General features: G+C 43.8%; 1 protein-coding gene across 4 annotated transcripts in view; it reads left to right on the top strand.

The window, feature by feature from the left end:
- Positions 1-21,557, top strand: part of MARC2 (mitochondrial amidoxime reducing component 2) — a 37,124-nt gene extending 15,567 nt beyond the window's left edge. The window contains exons 5-8 of one of the 4 annotated variants that reach the window (XM_025367337.1): positions 16,517-16,578; positions 16,667-16,738; positions 18,587-18,726; positions 20,708-21,557. In XM_025367337.1, the coding sequence (XP_025223122.1) occupies positions 16,517-16,578; positions 16,667-16,738; positions 18,587-18,710 (258 nt within the window). In that variant the 3' untranslated portion in view covers positions 18,711-18,726; positions 20,708-21,557. Of the gene's footprint in view, positions 1-16,516; positions 16,579-16,666; positions 16,739-18,586; positions 18,742-20,707 lie in introns of all 4 variants that reach the window. The other 3 variants (XM_025367328.1, XM_025367347.1, XM_025367356.1) reach the window with 3 other exon arrangements.
- Positions 21,558-23,407: the final 1,850 nt, after the last annotated feature.

The following is a 23,407-nucleotide window of genomic DNA, read 5'->3' as shown; positions in this document are numbered from 1 at the left end:
GGTGGCTGGCATTAGAACACAAAACTTGTAACTCCAGCATCTGTAGAGCTGGGGTGACAATTCTAATTTAGAGATCCCAAGTAGTTAATTCTGAGAGGAGAGGCTCTTAAACACCCTCTCAATTCTTTGCTCCCCTGAATGACCGTACTTCCTTTTGTGTGAGTAAAATGTGCCTTTTTTTTTTTTTTGAGACAGAGTCTCACTGTGTCACCCAGGTTGGAGTTCAGTGGCACAATCTCAGCTTACTGCAACCTCCACCTCCCAGGTTTGTGTGATTCTCCTGCCTCAGCCTCCAGGGTAGCTGAGACTACAGGCACGTGTCACCACACTTGGCTAATTTTTGTACTTTTAGTAGAGATGGGATTTCTCCATGTTGGCCAGGCCAGTCTTGAACTCCTGACCTCAGGTGATCCACCCGCCTCAGCCTCCCAAAGTGCTTGGATTACAGGCATAAGTCACTGTGCCCAGCCCTTAATTTGTTGATAAACATTGTTCTTAGGATAAACCTTTGCGCTGAGCCTAGTATAAATCATCATACATGTAGGCACTCTGTATTATCTGATAATTTGAAAAATAGCTGCCAGGCGCTGTAGGCGCTCATGCCTATAGTCCCAGCACTTTGGGCCAAGGCAGGAGGATTGCTTGAGCCTAGGAGTTTGAGACCAGCTTGGATAACATGGCAAAACCCCATCTCTACTAAAAGAATACAAAAATTAGCCAGGTATGGTGGTGCGTGCCTGTAGTCCCAGCTACTTGGGAGGCTGAGGTGGGAGTATGGCTTGAGCCCGGGGTCGGAGATTGTGCCACTACACTCCGGTCTGGGTGATAGAATGAGAACCTGTCTATTAAAAAAGAAAAAAGAAAAAGGGAAAGAGCAATAGCAATGTATACAGAAGTTGTCTACTTGATGATGTTGTCTTGTCATTTGTTATCTAGTTGAATTCCTCTGTGCCTTTGTTAATTTTAAAAATTCAGTAGCCGGGCATGGTGGCTCAAGCCTGTAATCCCAGCACTTTGGGAGGCCGAGACGGGCGGATCACAAGGTCAGGAGATGGAGACCATCCTGGCTAACATGGTGAAACCCCGTCTCTACTAAAAATACAAAAAACTAGCCGGGCGAGCTGTAGTCCCAGCTACTCGGGAGGCTGAGGCAGGAGAATGGCGTAAACCCGGGAGGCGGAGCTTGCAGTGAGCTGAGATCCGGCCACTGCACTCCAGCCTGGGCAACAGAGCGAGACTCCGTCTCAAAAAAAAAAAAAAAAAAAATTCAGTAATCTATTATGGGTCAGGCATGGTTTGTAGGATCCCAGATACAGATGAAAAGATATGGATCTTGCTCTTCAGAATGTTCCAATATGAGGGGCATGGCCAGGACACAATGACAGCCCAGTGTCAGAAGTGCTTTTGTGTACATACTTAGAAGCTACCAGAGATGTATAGAAGTAGAACTGCCTAACTCTGCCTGGAGAAGGGAGGCCTGGGCATGGGGAGGGGTCAGGTCCAGCTCCCCGGAAGCAATGCCGTTCACCCGGTACTTGCGTGGACTGTGTGCAGGCCAGGGTCAGAGGAGGGTCTTTATGGGTAAAGGCGACAGGTGGTTGGGAGGCCTAGAAGCATGAGAGGCCATGAATAAAGGGGTGCTTGGGAGCGTTTTAGCATCACAGGAGCATGGGGGTAAAGGAGAAATGTCAGGGCGGCTGGACTGGAGCTGGCTGGAGGCCACCACACCAAGGAGTTTGGATTTTATACTGTGGATATTGAGGAGCTGGCAATGATTCTGAGCAAGGGAGTAATTATGATTTGCATTCTTCCAACAAATATCTGCTGAATGCCTGTACAGCGTGCCAGGCGCATATTATTCTGGCAACTCTCTTGAATGCTCATTGAAAGGCAGGGAAGCCTGAGACAGAAATACCAAGGCCAGGTCCAATCACTAGAGAGTCTTTTTTTTTTTTCTTTTTTGAGACAAGGTCTCTGTCACCCAGACTGGAGGACAGTGGTGCGAACACGGCTCACTGCAGCCTCAAACTCCCCAGCTCAGGTGATCCTCCCACCTTAGCCTTCCAGCTTCCCAGCTAGCTGGGACTACAGGCATATGCCATCATGCCTGGCTAATTTTTGTATTTTTTTGTAGAGACAAGGTCTCCCTATGTTGCCCAGGCTGGTCTTGAACTCCTGGACTCAAGCAATCTGCCTACCTTAGCTTCCCAAAGGGCTGGGATTATAGTCATAAGCCACCTCACCTGGCTAAGAGTCTTTTTTCTAAAGTGCAGATTAGTAGGCCTTACCTGAAATCTACATGAGCGTTGTGACAAGGCCTGCACCTCTGCACTGGCAGCATCATCCCAGGTGAATCTCATGCCCACAGTGTCTGGAGAAGCACGGAGTTAGGAGAGTGCAGGGACCATGGGGGTCAGAGATGATATGGGATCGGGGCTGGGAGGGCAATGGAGAATGCCAGAGAGGAAGAGGCCCCTGATATACTCAGGAGACTGGTTTCCTGATGGAAGGAACTAATGAATCTAGACTTGGTGGGACCTGAAGTTTATACAATTTGGGGGTCCCTTTAAGAAAAAAATAAAATTATTAACAAAAATATATAAAATTAACAAAAATAAAATTAGGTTCAAGGCCTTGAAAGGTTCTGTGCAAATAAGGGGCCTGAGGCTCAAGCCTCACTGGTTTCCTAGTACACTCACCTGCCCCTCCCAGTTCTAGTTTCCCACATTGTCTAGTAGGATGTACATACAATCGGATTCATTAAATGCTTGGTAAACAACAAATGAAATTCATGCTCTGTTTTAAGAACGTATGTTACTGAAGATTGGAATGGAAATAGTTCGGGGAATAGAAATTAGTCCATGAAGCAACAGTTCTTCCACAGGAATCCTGTAATTCTTCCATTATTTTCTGAGAAACTTTCTTTTAGGGAATAAAATGTTTCTTGATTTGTTTCCACTAAAGAACAGATTATTTTGGTATTAATTTTAGTTTAAGATCTTGAGCCAAGGAAATAAGAAAAAAAGACACTCTTGTCCTTGGCTGAAGCGTTTTTGCTTTCCTGTACCTTGCCAACCTCTAATTTTTGTTCTCCTATAACTTGTCAAACTTAACCTAAGGCTAATGAAAACCTAATCCTACTTTCTTAGGCAGAGTGGAGTCTTCTTCTTCTTCTTCTTCTTTTTTTTTAATAATAAACTGAAAATAAAAGTACAAACAAAAACAGGCCAGGCGTGGCCTAGAACTTTGGGAGGTCAAGGCGGGCAGGTTGTGTGAGAGTCCAGGAGTTCGAGACCAGCCTGGGCAACATGGTGAAACCCCACCTTTACAAAAAAATAATTAATTAAAAGTGAGAGAAATAAACTCTTAAATGAATTTGTGCCTCCAAGTCCATTTGTCATTTTGTTCCTGCACTATGATGGGCTTACAGAAATAGCAAATAAGGTAGAATACTCTGATTTTTCTGAAACAGTCCTCTGGCCATGCACATAAAAAAAAATCATTCTTATTAAATGATGCTAATGTTGCTGATGTATTCTTCCTTAAATTAGGAAGGCCATTAGTTAAAGGCCTAAGGCATTAACCTGTCTACCTGGTACCTCACAAAACTGTAACTCTTTCAATGAGTAGAACTCTGTTAAATATTCAAGTAAAATGATAGAACCTGTACATATTTAATAGGCCAATTCATCATTAAAAATTAGCAAACCTCATCATGAAATTCAGGCCATCATTTACTGCCAAAACACAGAGTAATAGGAGAATGTATTGTGTAACATTTACTGTTTGTGGCCTAAAGTACTCTGTACTTTGTCCATGTAGCTGAGAATCTTACGCAATTTTTGGAAGGCTGCTTCCTTGGGTCAGTGTGGTGTGCTTGAGTTCTGGGAATGCAGCATGATGAAGTTTAGAAATAATAAAATCGACCAATGCTTCCCTATCTCTGTAGTTGGCCATTGTGGGGTCAGTGTTTACTGAACTTTGCTCACTGTCCTGATGAGCTAAACTTGATGTTTTTAATGGAATGTCTTGTTTGTATCAGTCCTCACTCCACATTAGGAAAGAATTGTGGAGAAGCTTGCAGAAAACTCTTGGTGTGTTATCTTTCACTCAGGAAGTGCTTCTCCAGGAAACTTCCAGAGAGGGAGATTTTGAAGCTGGACAGCTGTGGTTGGACTCTGAGCCTCACTGCGTACTGGCTGTGTGGATTGGGTCCTCCCAGTCTTACCCTTTCCAGCTGTTTTTGTAAACACAGTTTTTGTAAACACAGTTTTTGTAAATCATGATCACTAGACTTTTCAGTCCGCAGAACCTGAGTTTGGATGGGTTAGGGTATGAGATAACGAGTCTCTTTTCTGGCATAAGAACAGCAGTCTCTACCAGGCTTCAGGGATTTCTTGAAGTAGCAGTAATGATAACAATATACAAAAATAACAGCAAGAATCATGACTCATTGCTATTGAACACTTACTAGGTCGCAGGCACCGTGCCAAACCCTTTACATGCATTATCACATTTAATTCTAGTTCCCTTTCCAGACTGTGGGTCACAACCCATTATTGGGTTCTAATATCAGTGTAGTGGGTCCTGACTAACACTTTTAAAAGAAGAATAGGATGGAATAAAAGATATCAGAGTAAACTATATATAGAAGGGTTAAGAATTGTCTTGCAAAACTCTCTCCTGTGTACACAGGAGAGAGTATTAGGAAACAATGTAAAATGTAATTTTTACTGTGGGCCATGGTGGAAAATGTTTGATAGCCATTGAGGCGGGTCATGTTTTGATCCTTCTTTTTCAGATGAGGAAACTGAGCCTCAGAGGAGTTGAGTCACTTGCTCTCGAGGTCGCATAGCCAGTGTGTGGCCAAGTGAGGACTTGCACTCTGGCTGGCTATCAAAAGTCCATGAATATCAGCTCTGCAACCTTGTTAAAGTCATTTTCAGGTCATTTGGCAAACCTGTATTGGGCCCCAGGCACCGTGGGTGGGCTGGGGTCATGGATGTCATGGGCTGCCCTCTGAAAGAAGCAGGACAATTGTGCTCAGTAGAAAAAACGGAGAAGAAGAACAGGTATCAGCTTTGGCATAATGAAGATTAGCCTGAATTTCATGTTCATTATCTCTGTTAGAAGCAAGCTGAAAGCGTCTGAAAGTCATTTTTCTTTCTTAATGAAAAGAACCAAGCAGGGGCCTGGGGAGTGCAGGTGTCCCCTCCCTGCGGACGTTTGTGGCATGCCTTTCAAGGTGAAAGTTCCATGTCCTCATCTGGGGAGCTTCTGACATGCATATATTGTTAGCGGACTTCAGCAGGAGTCTTGGATAGGTTTGCCTTGATTAGGAAAAGCACCAATGATTAAAACAGGAGGATAGAGATCAGGAGTGGATGGAGTAGGAATACATTCACATTTCTGAAGAATTTGCCAACAGAACTCCTTTACTTAAGGAGATCTCCTTCTACATTTGCTGTTTTGATTACACCTGAGTCATTTGAAATATTTTCCAGAGGGGCTTTTAGGGGTTGGGCAAGAGGGAGTGGAAGACGGCACAGCCAAGTACTACAGGGTTTTCGCCTCTTTCTCATCAAGGAGAAGGAGGAGATGCTTCTGGGGGTACCTTCCACACAGCCTCACAGAGCTTTCTTCATCACTACACCCAGTGAGTAAGCGAGACACCACTGGAAAGTCTGCAGCTAAGGCAGTCAGCGGAAGACAGATTAAGAGCAGATCTGCAGTGAGATCTGCCTGGGCCCGTGGGTCTCCCTCTGGCTGCACATCGGGCCACCAGACAACCTTAAACAACACTAGTGGCTCCATCTCAGGTGCAGCTTGGGCAGAGGGAGCTTTTGAAGCTCCCCTGGGGTTTCTAGTGTGCAGCCAGTGGTGGGAACCTCTGGGCTAGGGTTTTCCTGGGGAACAAAGTCATAACTGGCAGGAGTTACAGATGTGCCTGGAGACCAGCGTGGCCCTTAAATCATCATGAGCTTGGCCTTAACCTCCCTGAGCATGATTTTCTGATCTTAAAGTTAACAGGTTCTACCAAGGGACTTTAAAGGCTCTTTGCAGCCCTCAAGTTGTTTAATTCCCTGGGCACTTTCTTCTCTCTCTCTCTCTTTCTCTCTCTCTGTGTGTGTGTGTGTGTGTGTGTGTGTGTGTGTGTGGTCGGTAAAGGCACTTTATCACAAATGTCTCTCAGAACCCCTCTCTGATAGAACCACTGCATTGGCTTTTTTTTTTTTTTGGGGGGCGGGCGGATCATTAGGTCAGGAGATCGAGACCATCTTGACTAACACCGTGAAACTCCACCTTTACTAAAAATAAAAAAATAATAAAAAAAAAAATTAGCTAGGCATGGTGGCGGGCGCCTGTAGTCTCAGCTACTCGGGAGGCTGAGGCAGGAGAATGGCGTGAATCTGGGAGGCAGAGCTTGCAGTGAGCCGAGATCGCGCCACTACACTCCAGCCTGGGTGACGGATCAAGACTCCGTCTCACAAAAACAAAAACAAAAACAAAAACAAAACAAACAAACAAAAAAAACTCATATTGCACATGCTGTGTTCTAGCTTTTTTGTAAGTGAGCTTGTTTAATATTAACAGTCTCTTAAAGTCTATTTCTTGAGATTTCCTTCACCATGCTTTTTCTAGTTTATTCCTGGTCCTGAGTGAACAAGGCTTTGTGTGAGACCTTGTTGAACTGAATTCGAGGCAAGAATTTGGCCATTGAATTGTGTTTATCAGGTCTCATCTACTCTAAATACATTATATTTCAGAACAAAGAGGAAGTGTGTCTTCAGTGACGGTAGTTCATGGTATTCCCCTCGTGTGTGTGTGATACATGAACTCACACTTATCAATCACTTGTAAGGAGTGGTCATTCACTTTACAATGCTACCCCAGAGACAAGCCCTTCAAATACAGATGTTGGAGTAGACATGGCAGAGTGGAGGTAGGCAGGAGTGATCTCGGAGACCATGACCCCCCATACCTTTCTCTCGCTGTCCTCTGGAGGACTGTGAGTCACTGCATGGACTTAGTGTGCTGAAAAGCAATCCAGCACAGCCCAGGCTACTGCCTTTGGCAATTCAATTGGTAGCTGCCCCTCCCAACCTCCGCTGTTGGTCATGTGAGACACCCAGTCAAGCCCGGAGTGGGAGACTAGGATGTGTGATGTCCATTAGCCACTAAAATTCTCGTGGCCATAACCTCCCCTGAGAGGAAACTGCTATGTGAGTGGAACACACAGACCCACGTCAGCCCTGCAGAATGTCCCAACCAGTGAATACACTTCAGAGCAACACAGCTACGTCTCGAGCTCTGATTCCCTTTTTGTAGCCTGTTGCTGGTGTTTTTAAGAGTAGGTGGTCTCCAGAGAACAGAAGCCAGCTTCTAAAACAGACTTAGGCAGTCCAGTCACCGTGGCTCATGCATATAATACCAGCACTTTGGGAGGCCGAGGCAGTCAGATCACTTGAGGTCAGGAGTTTGAGACTAGCCTGACAACTATGGTGAAACCCCAATCTATATTAAAAATACAAAAATTAGCTGGGCATGGGGTGGTGGATGCCTGTAATCCCAGCTACTTGGGAGGCTGAGGCAGGCGAATTGCTTGAACCTGGGAGGCAGAGGTTGCAGTGAGCCAAGATCGTGCCATTACACTTTAGCCTGGGCGACAGAGTGAGACTCTGTCTCAAAGAAAAAAAAAAAAAGCCTTAGGCTTCTGTCTTTCTCTTCTGCTAGGATTTTCCAGGTCCAAATGTCCCAAACAGCAGATGCCTCCAGGCACATTGAATATGCCTAAGCGTGCTGAAAAGCAGTCCAGGCACATTATTGGTTTACAGAAATGTGTCTCATGCGATTCCATAGGAGCGTACACCAGCTATTGTGTAATGTGAGGATACTTATCCTTGAAGGATAAAGCACACTAGGTCTCCACACAGTGCCGTTCAAACATGGAGTCATGAGAAAGCCCAGGGAGTCTGGAACCAGGGCTGACTGACTCTGCAATAACTTGTTTAACCATTCCCTTAGGATTGAGCATTTAGGTTGTTTTCCATTTTCTCTTACATAAATAATGAGCAGCTTTGTAAAATGGTCGGTATCTACATTTCCAAAAGTATTCTTAGGAAATGCTAATGCAGCATTTTAAAGGCTCTCTGTATATATTGCCAAATTGCTTTCCAGAAACCTTGTACCAATTTGTATTCCCTCAAGGTGAGCATAAACGTGCCCTTTTCATTGTCCTCTTGCCGACATCGCTATAATTTTTACTAATTTGTTAAGTGAAAAGTAATGTCTTATTTAAGTTGGTAATTCTTAGTGTATGGCATCCTGTCTTAGTCCCCAAATTCTGAAATATTCATATTTGCAGCAAATGTTTGTTTCCTTAGTGCTAATCTCTGAGATAGATGCTAAGACAACAGAGACGACCTCACTGTGTCTGCCTGCAAGGGTCTCAGGGCCAAGTGGGATCAAGACTTCAGTAGGTAGAGGGCTGCAGCTGAGGTCAGGACATCAGACTTGCAGGATCCCAGTGAGAAAGAGGCACTCTGGATAGGGTGTGTGTGGGTGTGCGTGTGTGTGTGTGCGTGCGTGTGTGTGTGTGTGTGCACGCGTGTGTGTGTGTGTGTTTGGGGGCAGTGGATGCTGAAGACTTGCTTGATATGAACTGGATCCAAATGCAGGAACCATGGCATGGTCTTTCTTTGTAAGAAGAGTGATTAAATTTTGAAATATGACATTAAGGAATATTCATTAGCTTGTATGTCTTAAGAATAGAAAAAATAACTTTTGGTTTGAGATCATTTAACTCTGGTGTAATAGGAAGTATATATTTGGTCTTTGTCTCTGGTTCCTGGCACGAGCTCCTAAGCCCTTGGAATTTCCTGAGTGACAGGGGTGAGAGGAGTTTCTTTTGTCATTCACAGCAAACCCCTTTCAATCACACCTGACTTTATGCTAGAAAGATGACTCTTGGGGAAAGAGGGGTGTCCCTAGACAGCTTTGGTATGGGAGCTGGTTCTCAGAAAGACTAAGCCATGATTAGAGGGTTGGGACTTTCAGCCCTACCCAGCCCTAACCTCAGGGGAAGGGAGAGGGGCTGGAGGTTGAGTTCGGTTACCAATGGCCAATGATTTTGCCAATCATTTACATGAAATAAAACTTCCAAAAACCCCTAAAAGATGGGGTTTGGAGAGCTTCCAAGTTGGAGAACACATTGAAGTTCTAGGAGGGTGGTGCACCCAGAGAGGGCATGAAAACTCAGAGAGCCCCCGTCCCCATCCCTTGCCCTAGACAGCGTTTCCACTGGGCTGTTCCTGAGTTGCATCCTTTATAATAAATCGGGAACAACAGTAAAGCCTTTTTTGAGTTCTGGGAGTCATTCTAGAAACTTGTCAAACCTTAGGAGGGGGTTGTGGGAACCCTCAATTTATAGCCGGTTGGTGAGAAGCATGGTTGGCCTGCACTTGGCTGGCATCTGGGATGGGGGGCAGTCTTGTAGGACTTACCTAAGGGATCTCTACTTGTTTCTAGTAGTGAGTGTCAGAATTGGGTTGAATTGTTGGACACCCAGTTGGTATCAGAGAATTGCAGAATTGGTGTTGGAAAAGACATCATGTATTTGATGTCAGAGAGAATCTGATAAACTATCTAGACAAAAGTTATTTTTTTTTTTTTTTCTTTTTGAGACGGAGTCTCGCTCTGCCGCCCAGGCTGGAGTGCAGTGGCCGGATCTCAGCTCACTGCAAGCTCCACCTCCCGGGTTTACGCCATTCTCCTGCCTCAGCCTCCCGAGTAGCTGGGACTACAGGCGCCCGCCACCTCGCCCGGCTAAGTTTTTGTATTTTTTAGTAGAGACGGGGTTTCACCGTGTTAGCCAGGATGGTCTCGATCTCCTGACCTCGTGATCCGCCCGTCTCGGCCTCCCAAAGTGCTGGGATTACAGGCTTGAGCCACCGCGCCCGGCGACAAAAGTTATTTTTAAGATGTGCTGCTGGGTTTATACCTCTTATAAAAAATAAAGCAAAAAAGGCAAAAGAAAAAATCAAGATTTATTATGAAAAACAATGTTTAGGTGTTGGTGAGGAGCCTTCCAGATTTATTGCTATAAATGTGTACACATAACTATGTATACAGATTTTTTATGTGAATGGAATTGTTCTCTGTTATACATAAACACACACACCTAAAATGTGCCTTGTGCTTTTTTCACTCAGTGACACCTTGAAAAGTATTCAGTGTTACTACATGTAGACTCACATCCTCGTTTCTTTGCCAGACAGGGTCTCACCCTGTCGCCCAGGCTGGAGTGCAGTGACGTGATCTCGGCTCACTGCAACCTCTGCCTCCCAGGCTGAAGCCATCCTCCTGCCTCAAGTCTCCTGAGTAGCTAGGACCACAGGCACACACCACCACACCTGGCTAATTTGTGTAATTTCGGTAGAGACGAGGTTATATCGTGTTGTCTAGACTGGGCACACCCTTTTGAAATACCTGAATAATGATTATTGCACATGTGTCCCATGCATATTTAGCGACTCTCCAGTAGGTGACTTTGAGCTTTCTATAATCATGTAGAGTCACTGATACCAAGTCAGAAAAATTGTTATGGATTTAGAAACAGAACAGTCTTGTTTATTATTCCCTCGATTTATCACAAAATAGTTTAAAGTTGCTTCTAACAATTGTGTGTACAACACAATATCATAAACACATGCATAGAAAACCAGGAGCAGCGAAAGGGAGGCGCCAATCCTGCAACTGAGATGAAGCAGATGAAGGGGCCTGGACGGCGGTGGCAGGAGGCTCCAGGAACAGGCTCCCGGAGGCTTGGTGGCCGTGGATCTAATTTGAACTGCTACTGTGATCTGTGCTCTTCCAAGTGATTTCTTTCATCGCCCATTGCCACAGCAGACCATGCAAGCTCTTTCCACCTCACTCTCAGAGGTCTTGGCCTTCTGTGCCAGCTGGTATTTGAGAACTTGCCTTGGCCTCTATTTTCACCTGACTCTGCACTCTCTCTCTCTGGCTATACATAGAGAGATGGACTATATAGGTAGAGATATATATTCTCTACATCTGTATCTACTTCCTCTCTATGGATATAGCCATGCATCTGTGTGTCTGTATAGACGTGTGTGTGTGTGTGTGTGTGTGTGTGTATACACATACGTATGCATTTATGGAGAGAGAGACAGGAAAAGAGGAAGGGAGACTCTCCGTTAGTAGTCACCTTTTAAGTTTCGTACATCTAATTTTTTGCTTGGCAAATGCCTATATGGATTCTAATGAAGGTTTCAAACAGACAAACACCCTCATTTGTGTGTTCCACAACACCCACCCGCCCCACCCTTATTTCACTTCTCTCTCTGGGTGCTGCTTGTGATGGAAAACCCTCTAGTCTTAATTTAGTATTTACAAGATGTGCACACATTCATTCATAGCAAATTCTCAGGATTATTTCCTCAGGGCTGAGCCCCTTATGTATAGTACTCCCCCTCCTCCTTGCATTTTCCTCTTCCTTTCCTTGCTTCTTTCATCTGGGAAACTCCATGGTTTTATCCCATCGCTCTAAGTAAATGTCATTGGGACCTGGATTTCGGCAGACTGCGGAAAGCTTGGTTACCAGCAGGGGGCGCACTAAGCGTCTCGAGCTGATTTTGTGTTTAGGGAAGACCCTGGAATCTTTTTCTTTACCTATTTACTTATTTATTTTTTTCTTTCCAACATTTGTTTTAGGTGCAGGGGTACGGGTGCAGGTTTTTTATATAGGTAAATTGTGTGTTGCTGGGGGTTTGGTGTACAGGCTGTTTTGTCAGCCAGGTAATAAGCATAGTACCCGATAGTGTTTCAATTCTCACCCCTTCCTACCCTCCACCCTCCAGTAGGCCCCCGTGTCTGTTGTTCCTTTCTTTGTATCCATGTGTATTCAATATTTAGCCTCCATTTATAGGTGAGAACATGTGGTATTTGGTTTTCTGTTCCTGCAGTAATTCTTTCAGAATAATGGCCTCCAGCTCTATCTATGTTGCTGCAAAGGACATAATCTCATGTTTTTTTTTTTTTAAATGGCTGCATAGTATTCCATAGTGTATGTATACCACATTTTCTTTATCCAGTCCACTGTTCATAGGTTGATTCCGTGTGTTTGCTGTTGTGAACAGTGCTATGATGAATATACGTGTGCGTGTGTCTTTGTGGTAGAATGCTTTATATTGCTTTGGGTGTATACCCAATAATGGGATTGCTGGGTTGAATGACGTTTCTGTTTTAAGTTCTTTAAGAAATCCCCAGATTGCTTTCCACGGTGGTTGAACCAATTTACATTCCCACCAACAGTATGTAAACCTTCCCTTTTCTCCACAGCCTCGCCAGCACCTGTTATTTTTTGATTTTTTAGTAATAGCCATTCTGACTGGTGTGAGATGGTAGCTCATTGTGGTTTTGATTTGCATTTCCCTAGTGATCAGTGATATTGAGCATTTTTTCATATGCTTGTTGGTCACGTGTGTGTCTTCCTTTGAGGAGACACTGGAACTTACCAAACAGCTTATTTCACTGTTATGTATGTCTAGTAGAATATAATGGAAATTTTAACTCCATGCGTTATTAAATTTATTTTAATAGTATAAAATGTATCATTTTTAATAACTGAATTAATAATTGCATTTAAACTTAATTAGCATAGGGTTTTTTTTTAAACTGCAAATAATGCTTTACGCCAAAATGCTGACAATGATCAGATTGGGGTTAGAATATATATGATTATATGTGGTGATTACTATTTTAGGAAGTAACTAGAGCTGGCATCTGTGGGTGCTGCAGACGATTCTTAACAAACCCAGACAATTTGCTCTTCTAAACGGGGCCTTGCGGTTGTCTAACAGTGAGAATAGATGACTAACTGAATTTGTGCCTGCTTTCTATCATAATAACGACGCAGAATTGCCACCGTTATGTGGCTTGGAAATCTTAAATTCATCAGCACTCATGAAAGAAAAAAACAAAAAGTGAACCGAAGATACTTGGAGAGCCTGGGTGCTTTCAGCACAAGGCGGCTGGGTCGGCTCCCATTCCTGTGTCCGCAGCGCCCTCGTGTGGTGAAAGGTGTCCAGGCTTCCTGGCCGCCTTTTAGGCCAGGTTACCCATCGGTCCTCACTTCCCAGTACAGTAGCTGCCTTCCTGGGTCACACTCCATCGGAGGTCACTATCTGCCAGTGGGTTAGCCACCCGCTGTGGTTGTCTTGTAGTTTTGCGCAATAAGTTACTGGCTAGGAGTGCTTGTAATAAGTCCTGAGTAGGACATGGCGATTCCATTCCTTACCCACGATGTGTACACACAGTTATCCTCAACTGGTTAGTTGGAACGTGGCGTTTATTTCCACAAAGCAGCAGTTTTCTAAAGGACGATTTAGAACCCAGTGCATTCATGGAGACCTCCTTACTTCAGTCTGTAGCTGTGGTCATGCCCTGTAGGAGATTTCTGAGTTTTGAAGACCCAGTAGGTACTGGAGAACCATTTGCATTGCTGAAGCACCACTGTAGGCGCGGGAAGGGGTTGGAAGGGCTGGCTTGCCGCTGAAGGAGGACCAGACATGGCCTAGTCATCAGCGGCATAGGGGGAAAAGTTATGGGGTTAGTCCCTACCCGCTGCCCTGCTCTGCCTCCTGCAGAGACTTCAGACTTCTTATGCCTCCTGCACAAGCGAAGCAGCCAGGTAAGTAGGAATAGGTTTCTTTGGTTCCTAACTTGAGACGAGTTTTTCTCTAAATTCCTTAGACTCACAGTCTATGCTGTTGATTTATGGAGGCAGTAGTGAGGCCCCGTATCCCGATGCCTCCTACCTTGAGACCTGGACAGAGGATTGCCCTGTGAAATTCAAACCTTAAATCAGTAGGTATCAGCAGAGACAGGCATGGTGCCTTACAGATAAAGAATACAGATGGCCTCCCTATTCACGGAGGGGCCTGCAACCTTTATATAGCTCTACATACACCCCTTCCGTGTGTGCAGATGCTTCTTGACTTACCATGGGGTTACCTCCCAATAAACGCATCGTAAAATCAAAAAGTTGTAATCTGCCTGGATATATGTATTAGTCTGTTCTCACATTGCTATAAAAAAATACCTGAGGCCGGACGCGGTGGCTCACGCCTGTAATCCCAGCACTTTGGGAGGCCGAGGCGGGCGGATCACAAGGTCAGGAGATCGAGACCATGGTGAAACCCCGTCTCTACTAAAAATAGAAAAAATTAGCCTGGCGCAGTGGCGGGCGCCTGTCGTCCCAGCTACTCGGGAGGCTGAGGCAGGAGAATGGCGTGAACCCGGGAGGCGGAGCTTGCAGTGAGCCGAGATTGCGCCACTGCACTCCAGCCTGGGCGACAGAGCAAGACTCTGTCTCAAAAAAAAAAAAAAAAAAAAAAAAAACCTGAGACTGGATAATTTATGAAGAAAAGAGGTTTAGGCTGGGTGCGGTAGTTTACAACCTGTAATCCCAGCAGTTTGGGAGGCGGAGGGGAGCAGATCACCTGAGGTTAGGAGTTCGAGACCAGCCTGGCCAACATGGCAAAACCCCATCTGTACTAAAAATACAAAAATTAGCCAGGCGTGGTGGCACGTGCCTGTAATCCCAGCTATTCAGGAGGCTGAGGCACTAGAATCGCTTGAATCTGGGAGGCGGAGGTTGCGATTGCAGTAAGCTGAGATTGAATCACTGAACTCCAGCCTGGTCAACAGAGTGAGACTCTGCCTCAAAAAAAAAAAAGAAAGAAAGAAAAGCGGTTCATGGTTCTGCAGTCTGTACAGGATACATAGCGGCTTCTGCTTCTGGGGAGGCCTCAGGAAGCTTCCAGTCATGGTGGAAAACAAAGGGGGTCCAGCTTCCTACATGGCAGAAGCAGGAGCAAGAGAGCTAAGGGGACATGCCAGACACTTTTAAGCAACCGGATCTCGCAAGAGCTCGCTCACTATTGCGAGAACGAATAGCACCAAGGCGATGGAGCTAAACCATTCATGAAAGATCCACTCCCATGACTGAATTCCATCCCGCCAGGTCCCACCTCCAACAACAGGGATTACAATCTGACATGAGATTTGGTGGGGACACAGACCCAAACCATATCATGTATCATATTATATATGTATATGTAATATTGAAGGAGTTAAGATCACATGACCCCCAAACATGCCGCTCCAGCATATTGACTTTTTTGAGTTAAGGACACTTGAAAAACAGAGGTGCAAGAGGATCCCTCTGCCCTTCCTTCTGTTTCTTATAAGCAGGAGATGAAATTCCTGTGTAAAAGATGTCTCCCAGTACCAGAAGGAAAATGTCATGCTTATTATCAAGGACAGAAAGTTGAGGCCGAGGGAAATCTGTACAAACTCCGTCAAACCAATCCTCATCTTCCCTGTCCCTCTCTACTCCGTTAAGTACCCTAGTCCTGCCACATCTTTGCCCAGTTCTGTATGTAAGTGTTCAACTCTAATTGCATCTTCATTTTGTCATGAAGGTTCCTGTGCCACATAAAAGTTATATTCAACAAATATGTGTGCATTTCTTCTGTTGATCTATCTTATGTCAATTTAATTATCAGGCCCAGCCAAAAACCCTAAGAGGGTAGAGGTGATATTTTGCCTCCCTACAATATAATCCACATAACCACCTTATATATGTATATGTATGTGTGTGTATGTGTGTGTCTATAAAAAGAAATCATATTATATATATAATACAATCTCTATATCCCTCATATATGTTTCTGTATATGTGTGTGTGCACATATAAACATATATATGGTTAAAAGCTGGGTGGTTCAAAGTCCTACCTTCAGAATCAGAAAGATTTCAAACCCAGCTGCTTTACATCCTCTGGTGTGACCTTGAGATAATTTTGTATCTCTCTAGTTCTCCATTTCTTTGGGTAAAATGGGGCTCATGATAGCACCTCCCTCAAAGTTGTGAGGATTGAGTTCATCCCTGAGGCAAGTGTTGGTGGTGCCCACGTTCAAGGGTGGGAAGGCAAGGCAGTCAGTGGCAGTGGGATCAAGACCCCATTAGCAGGCTGCCTGTCTGTGGAGGTGGCAGCATTGAATGTGTGAATCATGACTGCCTTCTCTTGGGTGATGTCCCCACTCTTCAAAGAACCTTCAGATTGTAACTTGGGTTCCACTGCAGCTTAGCTATAAGGAAAGTGTGGGCTTGTCTTGCAAGTTACACATTTCTCATTGTATATCCACACATTGACTTTTCTGTTAATTTATGACTCTCGTGGCAAACTGCACCGTATAGAAGATCTGTCATCCCTGTGATGATGGAATCAGGATTTTGAGACTGGGAGTCAAGAGGTGGACCTGAGCTTGCCAGTATGCTGCCTCCCTTTGAGTCTTCTGGGAGATATTTCTTGGTGTCACCTTGTGCTGCTTTCTTCTGCTATAATAGTTTCATACTTAATATGAGCCAAAGAATAAACAGACTCAGAGACTAATGAAGCCTCCATTTAAAAGATAACTTTCTCTTTTAGGATACCTGGGATGAACTCCTAATTGGCAGTGTAGAAGTGAAAAAGATAATGGCATGCCCCAGGTAATGAACCTTGCTAGACCCCAGGACTGTGGTGTGGCCCACCCATTGGTTCCTAACCATCACCTAACCCTTGGTTATTGCATGACAGGTGTATTTTGACCACCGTGGACCCAGACACTGGAGTCATAGACAGGAAAGAGCCACTGGACACCCTGAAGAGGTAGAATACCACCACGGCCAGTGTATTTTAAATGTTATCTCCACCCCAGAACTACCTATGGGTTTAGGGAAGAACTACCTATGTCTGCTTTAGGGAAGATATGACCTTTCTCTCTGGAGCACCTTCCACTCTACCTTCTGACTGAATTGTGTCTGTTGGTTAATGAGAGCACTGTTGCTTTCTCTCTTTTCGCGGATGGATACTCTAGTGCCTTGGATAAACTCTTTTTTTTTTTTTTTTTTGAGAGGACTCTCATTCTTTCCCCCAGGCTGGAGTGCGGTGGCTTGGTTTTAACTCACTGCAACCTCTGCTTTCTGGGTTCAAGTGATTCTCCAACCTCAGCCTCCTGAGTAGCTGGGACGACAGGTGTGTGCCACCATGCCTGGGTGATTATTGTATTTTTAGTAGAGACAGGGTTTCACCATATTGGCCAGGCTAGTCTCAAACTCCTTGCCTCAGTGATTCGCCTGCCTCCCAACATGCTGGGATTACAGGCATGAGCCACCGTGCCCAGCTTTGATAAACTTTTAATTGTATAATACTACATTTTGAAATTTTAATATCTCTCATATCAATTTTTAATAATATTTATATGTGCCTTTCCAAATTTAGGCCTCAAACACTTTATTTAATCATGTTTATTGCAACTCAGATTCCTTCATTAGAATCAATATCAAGGAATATGAGAATAATTGAAACTGCATAATGAAATATTAGAAAAAAATGAATGTAATGAATTGTCAGAAATTTTTTATTGAGGAGCTTTTTTTATGCTAAGGATTTTTCTTTTCTTTTTTTTTTTTTTTTTTGAGACGGAGTCTCGCTCTGTCGCCCAGGCTGGAGTGCAGTGGCCAGATCTCAGCTCACCGCAAGCTCCGCCTCCCGGGTTCACGCCATTCTCCTGCCTCAGCCTCCCGAGTAGCTGGGACTATAGGCGCTTGCCACCTCGCCCGGCTAGTTTTTTTGTATTTCTTAGTAGAGACGGGGTTTCACCGTGTTAGCCAGGATGGTCTCGATCTCCTGACCTCGTGATCCACCCATCTCGGCCTCCCAAAGTGCTGGGATTACAGGCTTGAGCCATCGCACCCGGCCAGGATTTTTCTTGTTTTGTTATTTAAAGAAGTTTGGCTGACTTTAGTTCCCAATGAAGATAGTAATTTAGGCTTAACATTCTTTGGAGCTATATTCTATTTTGTTTCTCTTTCCTCTGTTTTGTGGATTGTTTCCAATGGGTTTAGCTTAGAGAAGAGGTTATTTCATGATGCTTTCAGATTTACAATTCTATTAGATGTAGTGATAATTATTTAAGATGCTGTGAAATTTATTATTTGTTTTAGACAGGACAATGGGAAAAGACTAACTTCTGCAGTAGTCCAGACCCACCTGACAACTGCATGCCTGTCTGAATTTTTGCTCACCAGTGAACCCCAGCTTTGGGCTTATAAACCGGGAGGGGGTTGAAAGCATGGTACTTAAATGCACTAAACAGAAGATTTGTAGAGTTCAGGGCCATTCCATTTTGTGTTTTCAGGGGCATTTGTTTCAATGAGTTGTGAAGTCGAAGGTACGCATATAGACGAAGTATTTATTTTATACGTACACATACCTTTTTTCTTTTTGGCCTGAAACTGAAGCCATGGAGAAATTGCATAGACTTTCAGGATACTTCTAGAAAAGCTAGAATTATTTGCAGTTTGACTAATTGTCCACAGACTTCTCTGTCAACATTTTAGAAAAGGTTCGCTGTGTATTTATAAATAAGTTGGAAGGCAAACTTGAGTTCTGTTGAGAATATTTCGATTATTATTTCCTTCTTGTGTCTGATGATTGAATTTTTGCTTGTTTCAGCTACCGCCTGTGTGATCCTTCTGAGAGGGAATTATACAAGTTGTCTCCGCTTTTTGGAATCTATTATTCAGTGGAAAAAATTGGAAGCCTGAGAGTTGGTGACCCCGTGTATCGAATGGTGTAGTGACGGATCCACTAGGGTAATATGGTAAAAAGTCAGCTTTGCTTCTGAATACACTGTCTTGGAGCCATTGCTGCATTTCTTATGTTTTTTTTTTTTTTTTTTTTTTAATGTTATGCTGCTTTAATTCTTGAGAGAATAAGCAGTTTTGTATTCTGATCTTTGGAGTTGGACAATGCCCTTGATTTCTGTTCCCTGCAGTAATCTGTGTACTCCTACCTCAGCCTTCTCCACCCTTATTTCCCATTTAATGGTAAAATGCTGATGGAAGAGGCTCAGCAGAAAGACAGGTATATGTTCACAGCTTATTACAGAACATCATTAAGGAATAGGGAAATGAAGGTGACTGATTCTCAAGAGTTTTGTATTTATTTTTTCTGTCTCAGATAGAAGGGGAAATGTTTACATTATTCAACATCAACTTGGGAAAATGTTTAAATTGGATGCTTTTTATCAAATGTATTTTTAAAGTATAATTGAAGTTTCAAAAAAAAAATCAGTGCATCAAGGTGACTGGGTCCTGAATCATGAGTTAGACAATAATGTTCTCACATTGATTTCATCGTGTCCAATACAGCCCTGACTCCTGGAGGCAAAAGCCTAACTCCCAAATTAAAGGAATGAGAAAGTTGGTCAGAAGACCTCAAGTTGGAGATTTTAAGCAAGTTCTCTCATAAAATCCATGACCCAGTTCTTAAGGTCACCTCATCTCCAAAACTCTTGACCATCCTTCTCTCTGTTTCTGGCCTGAGCTTCTCGCGTGTGTTACTTGCCCTTGCAGTCCTGACATCCACAACCTGACCGTCCTTAAGGACAGGGTAACATAGTGGCTTAGAAGGTCTAGATCTAGCATTAGATAGACTTGGGTTGGTAATCCAAGCATCTTCCTAAGTTGAATGAGATGTTTAACTTCTCTTTAAGTCTCAGTACCCTTATCTGCAAAGTGGGAATAATAGCACTTACCAAAACAACCAACACAAGTTATCTTGAGTATTAATTCATATAAAGTTTCAGCATTGCAACACAAATAAAGTGCTCAGTAAATATTAGTTATGTTTTTTATTGCCATCATTCCATCATGATCTAGTCTTAGGTTCCATAGTGGATATAAACATGACACAGGCTTTTCCCTTGAAGTGGGCAAAAAGGAACTACACCTCTATTGACTACTATTATGACTATTTATTTGCATAACCATTACCATATTTCATCAGTTCTGAGATCCTATTCTAACATCTCTGATACCAGTCAGCTTCTTATAACATTCAGGGTGCCTTTTGAAAAATATCAGTGATGCATAAAATTATCAGTGATGCATAAAATAATGGTGCATTTTACAATTGGTATATCTTGGATTTGATGAAATATAATAAGTATTAATACTAGAGAGGAAACTGTGAAGCTCCTAAGTGCCTGGCATTTCTAAAAGCCCCATGTGGGGAGAGTGGACCCAAGCCTGAGCCATCTAGTTTGAGTGAAACTGATCCTGTGTCCTGCTCTTCCAGTCATGATTGACTGGACCTGGATCAATGTGTGAGCCAAGGGCTTTCACGTGTTCTCTGCATCTGAGGGAGCCCAGTGGCTGTGAGATATCTTAATAACTGAGGGTTTTCCATGTCACTTGGTCACAAACTCATTTAACCAGATCCTGTTTTGCAGTGGATGGAGGCAACGAACATCTGTGGTTTACTCAGCCTCAATTTCCAATTGTCTCTGCTTCCCAGAAGGCCTTGTGTAATCTTTATCTGTGAGAGGATCTCTGTGAGATAGATATGATAATAGGCATTTTATGAATGAGAAACAAAGGCTCAGCTAAGTCAGCTGATGTACGGTCTGGGAGCTGATGTGAATTAGAGCTAATAGGCCATGCTTTCTGCACAGCACTGCACCATACATTTATATGTATAACCTCAATAAGTGACTGTTTTGTGGGAGTTTGAATTATTGATGAACAGTAGGATAAATAACCAAATAACCAGAGATTCTTATTATTTATTCAGGCTTCAGCAACCAGGAGGGATTGACTGAGATCTTAACAACAGCGGCAGCAATACCTCAGCAAATCCTTATTATCCAGCCTTCAATGATCTTTACCCTGGAAAACAATCTCGATTTTTGACTTTTCAAAGTTGTGTATGCTCCAGGTTAATGCAAGGAAAGTATTAGAGGTGGGAATATGAAGGTATATGTATAAATTTTAGGTACTGAAGGCTTTAAAAATAATTAACATCATCAAAAATGCTATTTTGAATGTTATCATGGCTGTTATGCTTTTACTTCTTGACTTTTTGATGAATAAAGCAAGTTTAATGAATCAACTAAAAAGCTGCAAAAATGTTTTTAAAATGTGTTCCTTTTATTACCTATCAGGATTACCTGATGTGCAGGACACATGATACCAAACTCACAAATGCCTAATATTGGTCTTTACGTGGCCATTGAGTCCTGTTGACTTTTCACTCATGTGCTCTAGCATTATGGAATCTGGGCTGTACTTGAGTATGGAAATTCTCTTATAGACTTAGTTTTAATATTCTATTACACCTTTGTTAAGCCATATAAAAGTAATCTGTTTGTGTGTAACTGCCAGATACACCACCTGGAATTCCAAGTAAGATAAAGAAGAGGATGACATTTAAAAGAGGATGGAATTTTGAGGGTAGGATCGCAAGGAAGACAGCATGAACGTATTTTTTTCAATGCAAATAATTTTTTGGTAACAAAAAAACGAACTACTTTGGTATGATCTTAAGCAAAAATACTCACTGAAATAGTATATGGATGAATTCACCTACTTACAATTTTATGGTTTCTTTGTAACTAATAAACGTGAATCTCAATCCTGCTTTATCTTTGGTATTCATGAGTCTTCTTCCTGGGCTTCTCTCTTTATATTAGAATTTGAGTCACTGCAATTTATTTTTCCTTACCCTTTCTGATTGCCTCCAGAGACACAATCTGACTCCACAAACACTGGCTTCTGTCATTGGCAGGGGGCGAGGGCATTGTGAGCTGCAGGCACACTGGTGTCCTGTCTGTGGCAGGATGGCCAGTGTCCGCAAGGGGCCTTCCTAGTGGTCAGTGAGGAGTGGTTGTTCCCTCCTCCTCCATTTTCCTTTGCTGGGTTCTGGGACTGAAATTCACCACCATCCCCCGCACCCTGTGAGGTAAAAGTGGTAAGTGAGCTGTAGCCTTGGGTAAATTCTGGAAGTGATGAAATGGAAAAATCAGAACTTTAAAGTCAACCATTAAAATAGGGGAGCCATTTTTTCCTCTTAAATTTTCAAAGAGGAATTCAGGAGGGAGATAAACAGAAACACATATTTGGTGCCCTGGAGCTGCCTTTCCGAGGAGGATCAAGGGGTGCGTCCTGCGGAGCTGTGTCCTTTACAGACAGGGTGTGACCGGGGGTTGGAAGAGAAGAGAGCAGAAACACAGGACAGAGAAGTGTTCAGGCCAGTAAAGACAGAGCCTCCCTGAGCACAGAACTGCTCTGCAGTGAGTTGCCATCTGGAGGACAGGGTTGTTCTTTTCTCTTGGCGAACTCCCGCTTCTCTCTTCCAAGGCACCCTTGCCCTGCATGGACAATTCTGGCTGAGTCTTGAAATGTACACTCGTGGCTCAGGGGACCATGGCTGAGCTGCGGATGACACAGGCTCTCGACCAAACTTCAGTCTCCTCTGAGCCCTTTTTTCTTCATGAGGCCTTGACCTTGCCACCCTACTCCCTGCAGAGCCCAGTTTAGCAAGAATCCTGCTTAGTCAGTTTCCAGAGTATTCTCCCATCCTTGATATCTGATCATCCTTGATATCTGCTCAGATTCCTCATCTGTCACCCTCAGTGTGTAAGTCCTTGCCTAGTTCAGTAGAATCCTGTTAAGTGGGTTTATCAAGAATCCTCTACACTTGATGTCTCCTCTTAGTGATTTTTCATTCACTGACCCCCAGGAACTTTGCTCTTTGGCTATAAACCCCCAGCAGTCTTCGCTGTAATACAGAGCTGAGCCTAATCTCTTTCCCCTATTGTGATGCCCCTGTTACAATAGCCGTGAATAGTCTTCCTTACCATTTTAATAAGCGTTTGAGTAATTTTTTCCTTTGATTGCTTGGTACATCAAACAGGAGCCTGACTCCTAAACCATGCTGTTCGAGTGTGCTGATATTGTTGACTGGAATATAACCTGATTTGGAAGTGACAAGTGACTGAGGTGAGTGCCTGCAGGACCAGGTGACATTCCCTCCCGCCAGAAGCAGCCTGGGGACCTTGTGCAGTGCTAAACTTCTGAGCCAAGGCCTTGCCAATGCAGCTGCAGCTGAGGCTCCCCGCTGGGAGCGTAGAAGGTGCTCTCAAACGCCCACTGCCGCTCCGAACTGCCGCTGGGAGAACTCTGGCCTTGTCTCGCTGGCGCAGAGGGCCTGGTAGCATCCTCCTCCACCAGACCCCCACTCTTTGGAACCTCCCTAAACCCTGGGCAGCCTGCGGGGACGGCGGCCGCAGCAGAGAACTGGACACTGCGCAGGCCAGGCAGGGCCGACCCGCTCTCTACTATTCCTAGGAGAAGCTGCTGCCCGCTGTCTGATTTTTAATTTCAAAATCACGCTTTGTCCTGCAAATGTTGTCTATTGTTTATTTTAGGTCAAATAACCCCATAAATACGTAAGTAAATAAACTGGTCACTTGCAGAGATCGTGGGGGAGGGC

The sequence above is a fragment of the Theropithecus gelada genome, chromosome 1 (genome assembly GCF_003255815.1).
Source record: "Theropithecus gelada isolate Dixy chromosome 1, Tgel_1.0, whole genome shotgun sequence".
Lineage (NCBI taxonomy): Eukaryota > Metazoa > Chordata > Mammalia > Primates > Cercopithecidae > Theropithecus > Theropithecus gelada.
The sequence above is the reverse complement of the archived record's forward strand: the minus strand, read 5'-3'. Positions and strand labels throughout refer to the sequence as shown.